At 42.2% G+C, this 15874-nt stretch overlaps 1 protein-coding gene across 1 annotated transcript in view; it reads right to left on the bottom strand.

Annotated features, from left to right (window-relative positions):
• LRP2 (LDL receptor related protein 2) overlaps positions 1 to 15874 on the bottom strand; it is a 194855-nt gene that overhangs the window by 34649 nt on the left and 144332 nt on the right. The window contains exons 62-67 of the mRNA XM_007452631.1: positions 13565 to 13687; positions 9919 to 10047; positions 6351 to 6482; positions 5189 to 5320; positions 3370 to 3513; positions 1618 to 1783 (exon numbers count right to left, since the gene is read on the bottom strand). Coding sequence (XP_007452693.1) covers positions 1618 to 1783; positions 3370 to 3513; positions 5189 to 5320; positions 6351 to 6482; positions 9919 to 10047; positions 13565 to 13687 — 826 coding nt within the window. The remainder of the gene's footprint in view (positions 1 to 1617; positions 1784 to 3369; positions 3514 to 5188; positions 5321 to 6350; positions 6483 to 9918; positions 10048 to 13564; positions 13688 to 15874) is intronic.

A 15874-nucleotide genomic window follows, 5' to 3' on the forward strand; every position in this document is an offset into this window, starting at 1 on the left:
TTCCCAAGGAATGCCCCGATCTCTTCAGCCAAAGGGACATCTGTAGAAAGTTACAAGTGATGGGGCATCGGATGAAGGGGATATTCAGCCAAAGCAGCTGTATCAGCCAGGATTGGTAATGATGATGAACCTCACATCCAGCATTATTATGAGACAATTGCTTCTAGATAGGAGTTGTGAGGCACTGTTGGCCTTTCATTCTGACTCGGATGAAGGGGATATTCAGCCAAAGCAGCTGTATCAGCCAGGATTGGTAATGATGATGAACCTCACATCCAGCATTATTATGAGACAATTGCTTCTAGATAGGAGTTGTGAGGCACTGTTGGCCTTTCATTCTGACTGCCTGTGAGTTGGCTTCCTCCTCAGCCAAGAGCCCATTGGAATCACTAGGAATCTGGCATCAGCTCCAAGGATGAGTGGAAATAGCCATTCAAAATAACAAACTCAGCAAAGCCATCCTGCCCTTATTCCATCCCTAAGGCTTCAGGTCTCAGTCTCTAACAAGCAGAAAGAGTTCCAGCAGTTGCTTAAATTTACTCATTCATTAAGGCTGAGAAAGAGGTAAAATTTCAAACAAGAAGACAGATCTTGGTTGGTTGGTTTGAAGAAGGAAGCGCTAAAGTCTAGAGTTTCCAGTTCATGACTCTCTGAACTCCTGTTTCCTGACAGAAGTTGCTGAAATGAGTCTCCTGTTACGCTGCAGGCGCAGTGGGACCTACTTAACTTCTGCAGAGATGCTCAAGTCTTCCAAGAGCACCAGACAAGTGAGCGAAAAGGTGAAAATTAATTAATACTACAAAGGATTCTCTGTTCTCCCAGAGTGCAGCAAACATTTTCCTTTATTAGCTCATTTCAAGGACATAAGAGGTTCTACAAACGGTTGAATTCTGATTGTAATGTAATTACTTTCCCACAAACGTCATTCCAACCCAAGGCTCTTCCTTGAAGAAGGAGCTTATTAATTCTTCCACATCAGTTTGCCTCTCATGCGTGTATCTGATGACAAACCTACTTAAGGTTCTTATTTAGGTATCGTCCAAAATGTCTGGCTCTGGTCCCTGAAGTTCTAGAAGGAGTAGAAGAGCAGATCAAAGCTAACAGCTCTATTAACTCAAACCCAAAGATTATACAGGGAAGTCAAATTTCCAATCTGTTCAGACAACATAGCCTCCTAAAAACACACCATGTGGATTGTTCCTCCTCAAAACAATACCATAAAGAAACATGTTTCATCTCAACTGCTTTGCTGGTAGAACGTAAGTCTGTCCCATTTCTTCACAAAATGGACAGCGCTGCCATACCGAAAGTTCATTTTGGAATCCAGAACTCTGTTGGCAAGAATGCTCTCCTAGATAAAATATAAAATCTTGACCGTGGGGCTTTCCTAAAATTTTCATGGCACACATAGAATATAGGAAGTGATGATGTTTATATGACACAATGGGGAAGCAGAGGTAGTTGCTGAGGCTACAGGAAGCCCAGGCATCACCCAGCTGCCCCTGAGGCTGAGTGTGCCCATAATCTGGGCCAGTTTAACTCATGTGCCATGGTGAGCAGAGGGGAGATCTGGCCAGGAAGATAGAATAGGCAAGAGGAGAATGAGGTTAAACTTACCTTCCAACCCAGTCCACTGCTAATCCATCTGGCTGCACTATGTATTTCAGATCCAGGTTAACTTCCTTCACAGGATTATTGCTGCCAGATTCAAAGTTGGGGATGTAGGCACGTTTGATAGCACCAAAATTAGAGCCGTGCCCTAGCACAGTGTAATATACAACACCTGCGGAGGCAAGACACACAGGTCAGTTTCCTGTTAGGAACACCAGGTAAGGGAGAAACTGGTTCTAATCAGGTGACGTACTGTTCATTCACTGACACCTCTACCTCTTCGGTGTTCCTATAATACTAATAATTCAATTTAACCAGTATGATCAAACCTCAAAATCTATCATACTTGAGCTATTAGCTACAAATGCTTCAATTGATAACTTATTGATACTTAGTCCTCTCTATTTGAAGGTAATCCATTAAAATATATTTCAGCCTATTTGCCCCCATTAGGATCACGTTCTAGTTTCCAAAACAGAACATATAGATAAACGAGGGGCAAACTGTTAAGAGTTTGAGTCCGCGGGGCTTCCCTGGTGGCGCAGTGGTTGAGAATCTGCCTGCTAATGCAGGGGACACGGGTTCCAAAAGCATAGGAAGACTGTGACTTTCAAGGCACATACTTTCCTAGGTATGAACCATTCTTTTTATTTTTTAAGATTTTTTTTGATGTGGACCACTTTTAAAGTCTTTACTGAATTTATTATGATACTGCTTCTGTTTTATGTTTTGGTTTTTTGGCCGCGAGGCATGTGGGATCTTAGCTCCCTGACCAGGGATCAAACCCATACCCCCTGCACTGGAAAGCGAAGTCTTAACCACTGGACTGCCAGGGAAGTTCCCTGAACCATTCTTGAAAATTTCATTGTATTGTATAGTGAAATGTGAAAACACAACAGCAATAAATCTTACATAGTTAGTTTGCAAAGCATTTTCATATCGGTCATCTCACTTGGTTTTCAAAACAACTCTCAGAGGGAGGCAGGCCGAACAAGATTACTGCTTTTATTTTACAGATAAGAAATGGAGATCCAGAGAATTGTTACAATTATTTAAGGTCATATAGCTAGTAGATGAGGGAGACAGGCATAGAACACAAGTTTTCCTGCCCCACTACCGTCTCCCACACGCCATACAGAGCCATGAGAGACTCCACGGTAAGCATCATTCATTTTTCCTTCATTGAACACCCACCACACACACTGTACTAGATCCTGAGTCAGATGCCAGGCATGTAGAGATGAATTCGATTCAATCTCTGTCTCCAAAGAGCACACAGTTAAGATGTAGGGAGAAAAATACGTGGACAATTAGCTATAACTCAACATAACATGTGCTTTAGTAGAAGCGTGTATAAAATGCTACAGGCTCACAGAACTGTGCCAGGAGGGATTATCAAAGACCTCAGAGGGGAGGTGACTTTGAACTGGGTCTTTGAGTAGGAATTTTCCAAGTGTACAACGGTGGGGAAGGCAAGGGCAAAGACAAGGAGATAGTAAACAAAGGGACATGAGGTGATCCTGAAAGGACAGTCCCCAGAAATGGGAGAAGGTTCCGTGAGAAGGTGGGAAACACTGGCTGGGACGCACGGCCACAGCTAAATTGTCTGGAGCATGCTTGGGGTGGGCGGGGGGGCAGCATCCTCTTCCACTCAGGCAACAACATTCACTCATTAGAAATAAATTCCCCAAAGTTCAACACTTTATAATTCAATGTATTCAACTGCTATCAATGACCGATGCCACAGTTCATACGCACTGAGGCCTGTGCCCTCTGGATCCCAATCGTAATCCATAGCCTGAATGCGTTCCTGGTCTTCAAGGTACTCTGAGAACTTCTCAGATGAGAGATTGTATTTTCGAATTCGCACGTTTTCGGGCAGTAGCAGCAAAGGAGGGTAACCTGTAAACAAATGAAGGGCTGATTAATCTGTTTGAATGCTACCTGAACTTTTATTTATAACAGTAGGATATAAAACAGAAGATATCCTCCCTGCCCTTAAAAAACAAAACAAAACAAAACAAAAATGAAATTTTCTAAAACTTGATCTCTGTTAATGAATAGAGCGGACCATCAACTGGGTTGCAAAATCTGTGACTGTCGACATCCTTGTCTCCATTTCAGGTAGAAAGCTAACATTTCTGTTAGGGATATTATCAGTTCTTTATCTTTAGGCAACAGTTTAAAGCTAAGCCAAGACTGAGACCCCTGGATAGCTACTTCTTTTTCACTGATTTTTTTTTCACTGACAGTAAAACAGACAAGATTGTAGACATTCAGTCTCACAGAAGAAATACAATATGTAGAGTCATACTAAAAGTTTACCCGGAAGTCCTCATTTCCCATTCTTTACTGACAGATTTTAATGATTCTTTTAGCAGGCAATCAGCTCTGTGACCCAATTTAGCTTCTAGCTAATGACAAAAAACAGCTTGTTCTTGGTTTAAAAAAAATTTTTTTTACTTAAAGCAGCTATGTAAATGGTGACTCATTCCAAGATGCACTGCCTAGAATTTTTAAAATTTAATTTACTTGCATAATGTCAGTTGAATCTAACTTAAGTAACTTTTGAAAGTTCATTTTATATATTTCCTTTATCTTGACATAATGTTTTATATAAATATTCTAATTTATTTCAGTCATCTCGTCAGTTAAGAGTTAAACATTTTCTAATTTGCTGCTTAATTACCACACCAACTGTTCAAATGCCTTTATCCTAGTTTTCCTTCAGTGTCAAAAATGCTTGGAGGGTAAAATATTTAAGTATGCTAGTCAAATGTGTGCTTTAAAAGCCCAATTTGTATGAAGAAATTGAACAGCCATTTTACCCTTCATTTGCAAAATAAAAATGCTATTTTCTTATCAAGTCCTTAAACTCATTTACAAACTTTACATTCAAATCTATAAGACCGTAAAGACCCCTTAACTGAGATATGTTGATTTAGATCAGACCTCTGGAAATCTGGACTATGATACTTCTGACTTTTATTGTCATTTCTATCTAGTATTTATTACTGCTTTCACTTAGGCCTGATTCTCAAATATTGGCATTAACCTAAAATGTAGAGCTAATGATTGAAGTCGCAAATAAGCCAGATGCTTTCTGTCTGTGATCAGTAGTCCATGAACAATAAAAAGACATTTCTCAACAGAATGTCCCTGATTTGCCCCAACTGACTGCGACCCATTGAATGGAATGTTTTTTGTGACCCGCTTTGGATTACTGGGCCTCAAACCTTGACCTCAGTGGACTGGGAGCTTTTGGTGACCACCATGCTACAGGGAAGCACTTGTTGTTTGAATCCTCTGGAGAGTGACATCTTGTCCACTTTTTGAAGTTTTTATCCAGGTGGACCAGAGGCTAAATCCAGAATAATACGTAACCCCTGACTCTTGTTTTAACTCCTATGTATTTGTTGGGGGGTTGGCAGGGGAGGAGAGAGAAGAGAGTGGATGGGTGTTGGAAGAGAAGTAGCTGGTGAATTTACAAAATAAGACTCTAAAGTTTATTTCCTGGTATACTGTACTCATCAGCACTGCTGAGTACATCAGTTAATCCCGAGGTCAACCATCCTACCGTCAGCTGCACACCGTCCTCCGTGGCTGTCAGTCACGGACCTGAACCCTTCAGCGCAGGAACACTCGAAACTTCCTTTGGTGTTAAGGCAGTTCTGGGGACAAACCCCAAATTGCTCACATTCGTTGACATCTGTAGGCAAAATAAAACCAAGTGGGCAACATCTGCTCCCATCCATTCCTTAGAGACCCTGCTTCTGTTTAAATCCATATTTCACGAGCAATAAGGATGAGAAGAGTGCAGATGAACATAAGCAATGATGCCAATGTTTGTGGAACACTGACCAAGCTTCAGACACTGTTTCACATGCTTTTCATGTTTTTTCCTCATTTAATCTTCCAACAAGACTCTCTGAGGTAGGGACTATTATTGAACCCAAAGTCCCAAAGACCAGACTTAAACGGAAGCAGTCTGACTCTGTACAACAGCAGAACAAGATTTTCCCTTTGGGGAAGCAGCTGTTGTGCTGTTGATATTTGGTACCACTTCCCTCCTGCTAATTGGCTTCAGAAAGGGAAGTCATTGATTGGTTTTTTCAACTGAGTTCTTAAGCTTCAGCCCTTAAAAGGACTATTCTAATCATCTGAGTATGGCACATCATGAGATAGGAACAGTAAATTCAAATGATCAAATACACCTAAAATCATACTTGATATTTACCATTCTTGATAAGCTCCCTTAGGACTCCACACCTGGGAACTCATTTCCGTCTGACGTAAGGAGGTATGTAATAAATACGTGTTGTCTGAAGAAAGTAAGGCTTGTGTTGTATAGCTGACTCACTTTGTTATACAGCAGAAACTAACACAACATTGTAAAGCAATTATACTCCAATAAAGACGTTAAAAAGAAAAAAAAAAAGAAAATTTGATCTCAGACACTGGTACAATAAATAGCCATCATCACTCAGGTCTTCATTAATCATATCAATTTCACAGACATTACTGAAGATGAGCTATGGCCCAATGCTCTGCAAGGCACCAGTAAGATAGCCTGGGGAAAAAGCAGCTGGCATCCTTGAGTCATGGTCCTAGATCATGAGCTAGGACCATGAGCTTAGCCCCATGAAGGGAACTAAACCATGTTTAGTAAAAGGGAATGCATGGAGAATCTAAAAAGTACAAGGTTCTCCCTAATAGGAAGTGGAGGAAATATACTCTACCTTCACAGGAGTTTCTGTCGAAACTATTGGCTTCGAACCCAGCTCTACAGGAGCAGATGAATCCTCCTTCACTTAATTGGGTACAGTTGTGTTCACATAGATTTTCAGCACATGACCTTTCTTTTCCTGTATCTGAAAAACAAAATCCCAGCACTATAAATGAAAAGTACAAAGCACATCAGCCACAAATGAACAGTCAAGTGGTATATCAGAAGAACACCTACAGATAGCCAATTATAGAACATCTTGAGATGACCCCTTTCCATAAGCTTTGCAGAGTATCAGAGACCTCTGTATAGGGATATCTGATAATGGCTTGAAAACCATTTGTACAAATACATGTAATGTTAGATCCTTGAGGCAATTTTCCGATTATACTCAGCACTGCCAGGCTCATTCTCGGAGCACCCAGTTCTGGACAGAATCACAGCCAGGGACTCTTTACAACTGTAACCACCTGCTCCATTATCTTAATATTATATAATTATATTTATATATAAATAATGTTTATATATAAATATATACATCTCAAATGTGTGTATACATGTATATATATATACACACACGTATAAATAAAAGACACTGATACAGGTATCTCCTGACTCAATTCTTTTAAATAAAAATAGATGTATATCTATTTGTCTTCTATAGTAGGCAATGAAGTGAACTTAGCCACTTCTCAGGGTCCCTTAAGGCAGGGGTCCCCCACCCTCAGGCCGCAGACCACTACCGGTCCGAAGCCTGTTAGGAACAGGGCCGCACAGCAGGCGGTGAGCAGCGGGCGAGAGAGCGAAGCTTCATCTGCCACTCCCCACCGCTCCCCATCGCTCCCCACCGCTCCCCACCGCTCCCCATCGCTCCCCACCGCTCCCCATCGCTCCCCACCGCTCCCCATCGCTCCCCATCGCTCGCATTACTGCCTGAACCATCACCCCACCCCCAGCTCCCATCCGTGGAAAAATTGTCTTCCTGGTGCCAAAAGGTTGGGGACCGCTGCCTTAAGGTACAATGACCATGAGTATATGTGGTTTGAATAAACTGAAAACATTCAGTTTCAAAAACACAAAATAAAATAAAGCACAATGACCTTCAATGGAATGCTGCCCTTGGATTTCATACTTGAAAGCTTTATACGTGAAACTCTTATAATAAAGGTCTTGTCTGAGCTCTTAACAATGACACATTGCTAAATAAGTCTGTTCAGATTTTCTATTTCTTCCTGAGGCAGTTTTAGCATTTTTTGTCTAAGAATTTATCCATTTCACCTAAGTTGTCTAATGCGTTGGCATGAAGTTTCTCATAGTATTTCTCTATTACCTTTTAAATTTCTGTAAGGTTGGTAAGTAATGTCTCCACAGCATTGCTCAATAAATGTGACCCTATTTTTATCAACATGAATAGCCTTGAGCCAGTCACATAACCTCTTGAGTCTCAAGTGCACCATGAGGCTCTGTGATTTCCTCCCCAGCTCTAAAATCTACAATGTGATTAGGGATCCCAGGAGGTAAAAATTTCTGGACCAAGTGTTCCCTTGAATGAGTTATACTCTTGTGAAGCAAGAGTCTTTACTTTAACGAGAGCAGAACCCTATAACATTATGAGATTCATCCTCAGATGTAAAGACCTTCCTGTAACTTTTTTCATTTGAAAACAATCACCATTTTAATTCATAATACAAGAGACCTCCCCCAACCCAGATATATGATACTCTATTTCGGAAGTAGACACTCTATTTTCCATTTTATGAAGAAGGAATAAGAACTACCAGACAGAGAAATAGCAGGTCAATCTATCTCTGTAATCACATAAATAATATTTGCAACCTGAGGTTAACTTCTTTTCTTTATCCCTCAATGGTATGAGCAAAATGTTAATGTCTTTCCTTTCATGATTTTAAAATGTTTTTAAAAAAGAAAACGTATGTCCAAAACACTTCAGTGATCCTGTTTAAAAGAAAAGCAGGAGGAAGAGGAGAAGAAAGGAAAAGAAAAGGAAAGCAAGTGGATTAGCAGCATCAAAGAACTGGTGTTTTAAATAAGAATTCTATGTCGACATAGTCAAATTAGCCCACTGCAGTAAGAGTGAATTCCATATCACAGATCCGCTTAATATCTGAAAAGAAATGCTGCTTCCATACCATATTAATGCCTGTGATACCTATTTCCTTTAAATAAACCCTGCTTTTAATTAAATGTCATTTGAATTAAAAGTACTGAGGTTAATTTTAAGGCTTTTAATTGGCACAGGTAACTAAAAGAGAAACCAGTGTTTGACCTAAGCCTAACTTGGAAATATTCCAAAGTCCTGGAAACATTCACATATCAGTCTCTAGGCAGCAGAACCCAAATCTACCTTTGGGTTTTACAAATTCCATCATGTTTATGCTTTTTAAATATTTAATCAAGTCACATTATTATGTCAGAGACTCCAGGCCCCATTGAGAAAGTGTGTGAAACAAATGGCAAATCAACTCAATATGGCTGATTCTTCATCTTCTTTCGTAACCCACACAGGAGAAAATTTGCCAGGAAGTCTTTGGGGCGCCTCAGAAAAAGGCGATTAAAGCCCACAAAATTGAAAGCATGTGGAGCTAACTAAGGTGACTTAAGTCCAGGCTTGTAGGGTTTGAAGAACTCCCTCCTTTTTCCTAAGAAGAAATCGAGGCCTGACCAAGTCAGTATATACTCAAAGTGGCACAGCTAGTTGCAGAGGAGCTAGAAGCCGGCTCTTCCAGACTGCAGTCCCAGGACTGTTCAAATTCTGCCTCTGCCACTCTGCGTGACCTCAAGCAAGTTACTTAAGCTCTCTGAGCTTTATTATATAGTTAGACATAATAGCAGTAATCCCCTGGAGCTATCTTGAGTGACAGATTAGAGAATGTATGTGAAAGCATTTCATAAATGCTATAAAGGACTACCAAAGTGCGAATTATTAGCGTGCCCTTCCAAGATTTCCATCACAATATTAAGCTAGAATCATCCCTTGATTGCATACATCATCCTTTCCCTACACAAAATCCTATCTTAAAAATAAGTGGTCCTTCCAAGGTCCCCTCCCCTGTGACCATTCTCACCAACCACTCTTCCCCTATGTGCCAAAGATACTGCATTTGGCTTAAGATGAAAAAAATGTACAAACTAAGAAACAAAATTAATAGCTTCAAGGTGCTGAGAGGCACCTAATGAACTGGAAAGAGGATATGCCCTGAGGATACGCCTGAGTCAAATCCTGACTCAGTTTCTTAATAACAGTAAGACATAGCCAATTTATTTAACCTGTAAGCTGGTTTCCTCACTTGTTTAAAAGAGAGAGACAGAAAGACAGACAATACCTAACTCACAGGATTGTTACAGGGATGAAATGAGATAATCCATGTACTGTTTAGCACAATGTCTGGTATAGAATAAGTGTTCAATAACAGGTAGCTATGGGCTTGACTGCAGTTCAGAACACAATGTGTAAATTAAAGAGAAACATGGTTATCGTCTACTTTATGTTATTGCATGCTTCCAGTAGGTTAACCTGAGTTACTACAATGAAGTATAAAAGTATAAAAGTATTTACTTACTGCATCCCGTCTCATCAAAATGGTCACCACAGTCATTGACATCATCACATACCAGGTGCTGTGAAATGCAACGTCCATTGCTACACTTAAATTCATCTTCTGTACAAGGTCTAGGAGTCGGTTCTACACCTAAAATTTAAGAATAAGATAAAGTCAAAACTTTTTCTTCTGTGAAACACGACGCCTCCTTCTGTGGCAGAGGCAGTATTTCCACAAATAAGCTCGTGCGCTTCCCTACAATTCCTTGTCTCCCCTGCAGTTAGGTTGGGACCATGTGTCTAGTTCAGGCCAATGGACTATGAGTTGGAGGTGACACGTGTCACTTCTGAGCTGAAGCTATTAAAGCCTATGTGCCTCCCTGCTCAGCAAGCCAGGGACCATGTGTATCAGGTGGCCTCGCGTCAAGATGGAGAAGGGCGTGCAACCTGCACTGGCCTTTACGTGAGTGAGAAATAAGCCTTGGCTACATCACACCACTGAGAGTTTGAGGTTTGTTGGTTGTGGTCACTAGTATTAATTACCCTAAATGATATAGAAGTAGGGCACTTCCGTAACAAAACCTAAAATATTCGGCATTGGCGTCAGTCAGGAGGCAGGCAACGAGGAAAGTGATCCCAAAGGAGGGAAGGATGGAGGCCTGTGTTATGCAGTGGCAAAGTATTTATAAAGTTGTCACCTTGGAAAAACTGGAAGGCGGACCACATGTTTACTGAACTTGTCAATCTGGGCAAAGAGGTTAGAAAATGGAATGTTAATAATGTGCACGGGTGGCCATTACCTGAGTTTGGCAAGAAAGAGATAAGCTCGGGGAAGAACTAGTTGATTTACAAGCAGAAATCAAAGAAAATAAAGTCCAGAAATTGCAGTGTGCAGAGAACCTACTGCATTTAGGTGACACAAGACTCTGAAGCTTAAAAAGGACCAGTCAAATCTCTTAGTTGAATTAAATGACTGCCCATCTAACTTTTCTGGCCTGAATATAACTGACAAAGTTGACACAAAGGTGCATGAGGGAAACAAAGCAAAGACATGCAACAAGTTCAAGAACTGTGTCTCCAAAAAAAACCCCGAAACCAAAACAAGCAAACAAACAAAAACACTGAGTAAGGTTATTGACGCTTAGAACTAACCGGAAGCAAGCAGATCAAAAGCCTGCTCGGTTTCCGAAACATATGACCAAATAAACCAAAACACTGTGACTGAGGTGACAAACCTCTTGGGCCCCCAACTTTCTACAAGCAGGGAGTGGCTGGGAAAGCTGTACTGCCCCTAAGGAGGGCATATACTCCCCTGTTCCCTCTTCATTTGAAGAGGGATATAGACAAGCAACCACTCTGTTCGTGCGCTTCCCTACAATCCCTTGTAGGGGGATATAGACAAGCAACCACTCTCAAAGGGCGGAGGCAGAGACAATGAGGAAAAACGGGCATAGGTGCTCCTCTGAGAGCAGTCTTGACCTCATCAATGAATCCCCTCCATTCCCCACTATATAAGGGCCTTCACGATGTCTGCACAGGGTAAACATACAATTTACTCTCCAAGTCGATACGCTTGTGAGAGGGAAAGGAGCTCTATTAACGATTCCACTAGGGCAACAGACGTAAATCAGGACTGTCCTGGGCCAACATGTGCCACCATAGCCCAGTGGCATTTCAGAATTGCTACAGAACAGGGATGGCAATGAGTCTCTCATTCTTTCTTTCCCAATGAGGATGTTTATTTCCATTATGCTCCCCCTGTTCTACCACTATCTACTGGGGGCAGGAGACACAAATAAAACCAGTCTCTTAGTTTATGGGTCTCCAGACCAAGAGGAAACACATCTGGAATTGATGGCATGACTAGTGCCTGTCACCTGGAGCTCCTGGATTTCATTTACTGAGAGGGACTCTGGGTTATGTCCCTGGGGGAGGGGTTAAGAGTGTTCTACGCATGGAAAGAAAAGTGCACAGAGAATTTTAGTGACACCAGGGTAAATTGTGGTAGAAACAAATGGTGTTCACTAAATATCCATGCACTTCCCTGCATTTCCCAGTCCCCCTTGCAGTTAGATTGGGACCACGTGACTACTGCCAACCAATGGACTGTGAGCACACGTGACACCTGTCACTTCCAGGCCCAGGAACTTAGGAAACTGTCTCCTCCATTTCTCTCTTCTCTTGCCTCAGCAACCTTGAAGACTATGTGTTCCAGATGGCATAATTACAGGATGGAGGGAGCTGCCTGACCTTCATCAAACTTTAGTCCTCTGCTGTTTTAAGCTATTGAAATGTTGCAGTTTGCCTACTGTGATGGCTAGCAGTGATTCCTCTAACTTCCTGCTCCACGAGAAGAATTTTAGTTTACTACCCCTTTTTTTCCACTCTGGGATTTGACCACATGCTACAAATGTCTGGCTCCACTGAAAAATGGCATGATTTGATAGGGAAAATGGAAAGAGAAGACGGAAAGGGGTAAACCTGCTCCAATTTTTAAAGAAGGTTTTATTTCTGGGTTTTCATTCTTTTGTGCTATGCTTCAAACAAACATATTAACAATGTTATAACCACAGGTTCATCTCTGCCCCAAAAAGGTGAGGGAGCGGGAGGGTACAAACTTGAACATGGCAATAGTATCAAAGTGCCCCTGACACCCAGTCCCCGGGATGGCCATCTGGGATAGCAGCTGACAGTAAGCATTCTAAGCCCACATCAATATAAGGAATAGAAAATAGAAAAGTTAAGCATTTATCTAAATTTTCCCAGATAATATCCTTTTAGGAAAAAAAGTAATTCGACTCAAGAGAAATAATTTTCCTCACTGAGTTTTTCTAGGTAAATGAAATTGCCCAGAAAATTAATCAGCTCTCTCCTTCAATGGATAGATTGAAAACAGTCTCAAAACGTAAAAGCACAGATTTTTCAATATCTAAAATATTAAATGCAGCCAGTTTGAAACTTATCTCTTAAAATAATCTATCATCTTTCTCTTCTGGGAAATACATTTTCATTTTAAAGAAGGATATTAGATAAGCTCTGTGAACACCAGAGCTGCCGTATTTAACATGATCTTTTCAGTGGGGCACTGAGAATTTCCCATGCCTAGACTGGCAATTAGAAACTCTAGGCTGAAGAGTGACCAAACCTCATCTTTGAAAAGAGAGAAACCATTAGTTTGTCAAGTGTGACTCAGCCGCTATTTAGTATTTGTTCTCGCTTTCTTAAGGAACTTGCCAACATCTGGTTCAAATGAAATAGGAAGAAGCGGGGAAGGGTTGCATCTGAGTAAATGCGTGTTTGTAGGGTATTGCAAACAATAATGTCCACGGAGATCTGCACTCACAGGTGCAGCTCAAGCCTCTACAGAACAAACTGAAATCCCTGAGGTACATTTTGCAAACTGCAAGCAATTGGGGGCCCTTTTTTTTTCCCCTTCTCCTTTTTTTTTGCGGTACGCGGGCCTCTCACTGTTGTGGCCTCTCCCGTTGCGGAGCACAGGCTCCGGACGCGCAGGCTCAGCGGCCATGGCTCACGGGTGCGGCCGCTCCGCGGCATGTGGGATCTTCCCGGACCGGGGCACGAACCCGTGTCCCCTGCATCGGCAGGCGGACTCTCTACCGCTGCGCCACCCGGGAAGCCCTCCCTTCTCCCTTTTGACTTTTGCTTACAGTTCTCCTTCTTCTCGTCACTTCCATCTCCACAGTCATCCTCATGGTTGCACAGCTCGTGACGGTAAATGCAGCGATTGTTGTCACACCGGAAACGGTGTGGTGAATCACAGGGAACACTCACTAAAACACAAGACGGAAAAGCAAAAGTACAGGTTAAGAGCAAAACATAAGGGTCAGTATCTAAAAACACTCCTGTGCCAGCGCCAGGCTTGCTTGATTCATCCCTTCATTGGCTTGTTCGATTAAGCAATCGACAAATAGCTCTTGAGTGTCTAGTTGGCACCGTGGCGCTGTGCCGGGCATCAGATTCAATTGGGAAAAAGAAAGACACAATCCTTATCCTCATGGGATGTTTATTCTAGCAGGAGAACAGACTTTACAAATTAACCATTCAACTACAACTGTGATAAGAGCCACAAAGGAAACATGCTGTGAAAGCATCTACTGTGGAGATATGATATAGTTCTGGGGGAGAAGGGGTCAGAAGAGGTTTCACATGGAAAACTTCTGAGTCAGGAAGACAGGCTTCTGGACCTGAATAAAAGGTCTCTGGGCTGAAGCATGGAGTGAGGAGGACAATGGTGGCCAGGAGGCTGGAGAGGCCAGCAGGACCATACCTGAGCCAAGAGGCCACTGTTTGTCCCTCTGACTGGAGTTATCATTGAGCCTCTAGAACACAAAGTCTTTTCATTAAAGTTTTACACCATGATGGACTTTCCTACCTGAATTCCCTCACCTATTGCACTTAAAGTTGATATTTCATAAGCAAACCCTGACTCACTTTATTATCCAGAATTAGACCTCTGGCTAATGCTTGTGTCCCTGTGAGGAACCTACAGGTAGAAACCAGGTCCCTTAGTTGCTACAGGGAAATGGTCCTCTATGCATGTACCAGGAATTCAGTGAGCTCGACACACATGTGTTCCTCTTTCCCCATGGAGGACTTGGGCTGTTTGATTTTCCTTCTGCCTTGGTACCACAAACAGGGAGCAAGAGGCGAGACTTGTAATGAGGTTGGGGGGGAAAAATTCAGCTCTGAGGGCTTCCCTGGTGGCGCAGTGTTTGAGAGTCTGTCTGCTGATGCAGGGGACATGGGTTCATGCCCCGGTCCGGGAAGATCCCACATGCCGCAGAGCGGCTGGGCCCGTGAGCCATGGCCACTGAGCCTGCGCGTCCGGAGCCTGTGCTCCGCAACAGGAGAGGGCACAACAGTGAGAGGCCCGCGTACCGTAAAAAAAAAAAAAAAATTCAGCTCTGAGAACTGGTTCTTGGAAGTATCGTTAATAGAACTTTGCAAGAATTATCTGCTGTGAAAGGCAAATGCAACATTATAAAACAGTGTTGTTCACTTTTTCATGTGGCTATATGTCTCTGCCTCCGCAAAGTTTAATTTTACTAACTATGGGCACTTTATCTTTTAGAGGGAAGCAACTTCCTGAGGACTTCTTCTTTGAAAGTTACATATGCTTAAGATGTTTTTCAAGATTCATCAAGTGAAAAACAAAACAAAACATGGTTCGTTCCTTATACAAAACTAAGATGTGGCAAGGAAAGTGTTGGGATGCCACTGGGAAAATATAATGTACGCTAATTCAAAGTTCTCTGGGGGGAAGGAATACTCCGATATATCATTTTCTAGAGTCAAATCCCTGGGCTAAAAATGAATTGTTTTCGAAGGCCACAAAGTGTTTAAAACTATGGATGTTTGCCCAACTTTCTCATGTCCCAAGTAGAGAACTAAGCAGGAAAGTGAAAGCACACTAATGCAGATGAATCTAGCAAACTGAATGGATGAGGTGATGAGAACCCCAGAAGCAAGTTGCAGACTAGGAGTTAACCAAGAGTTCCAGAAGTAATGTTTCTGGGAGTGTCTTCTCCTGTGTTGGGGGCTTTTACTTACATGAAATGCTTAAGCTTTAGCTTGCATCAGGATCACCTGGAGGGCTTATTAATGCAGAGAGTGCTAGGTCTCCCTGCCAGAGATTCGGATCGGGTAGATCTGGGGCGGGCCCATGAATCTGTATTTCTAACACGTTCCCAGGTAATACTGACTCTCCTAGTACAGAGATGACACTCTGAGAACTACTGCCCTCAAGTCTCTCCAAGGACTCAAAGCATGGAGCAAAATGACCAAAACAAACTCTATTTGCATTCACTTTGTTAAAATCAGTAGTTCTCAACCAGGAGACTAAATTAAAAGCTAAGGAGGGCTTCCCTGGTGGCGCAGAGCTTGAGAGTCCACCTGCCGATGCAGGAGACGCGGGTTCGTGCCCCGTTTCGGGAAGATCCCACATGCCGCGGAGCGGC

The sequence above is a fragment of the Lipotes vexillifer genome, unplaced genomic scaffold (genome assembly GCF_000442215.2).
Source record: "Lipotes vexillifer unplaced genomic scaffold, Lipotes_vexillifer_v1.1 scaffold454, whole genome shotgun sequence".
NCBI lineage: Eukaryota > Metazoa > Chordata > Mammalia > Artiodactyla > Lipotidae > Lipotes > Lipotes vexillifer.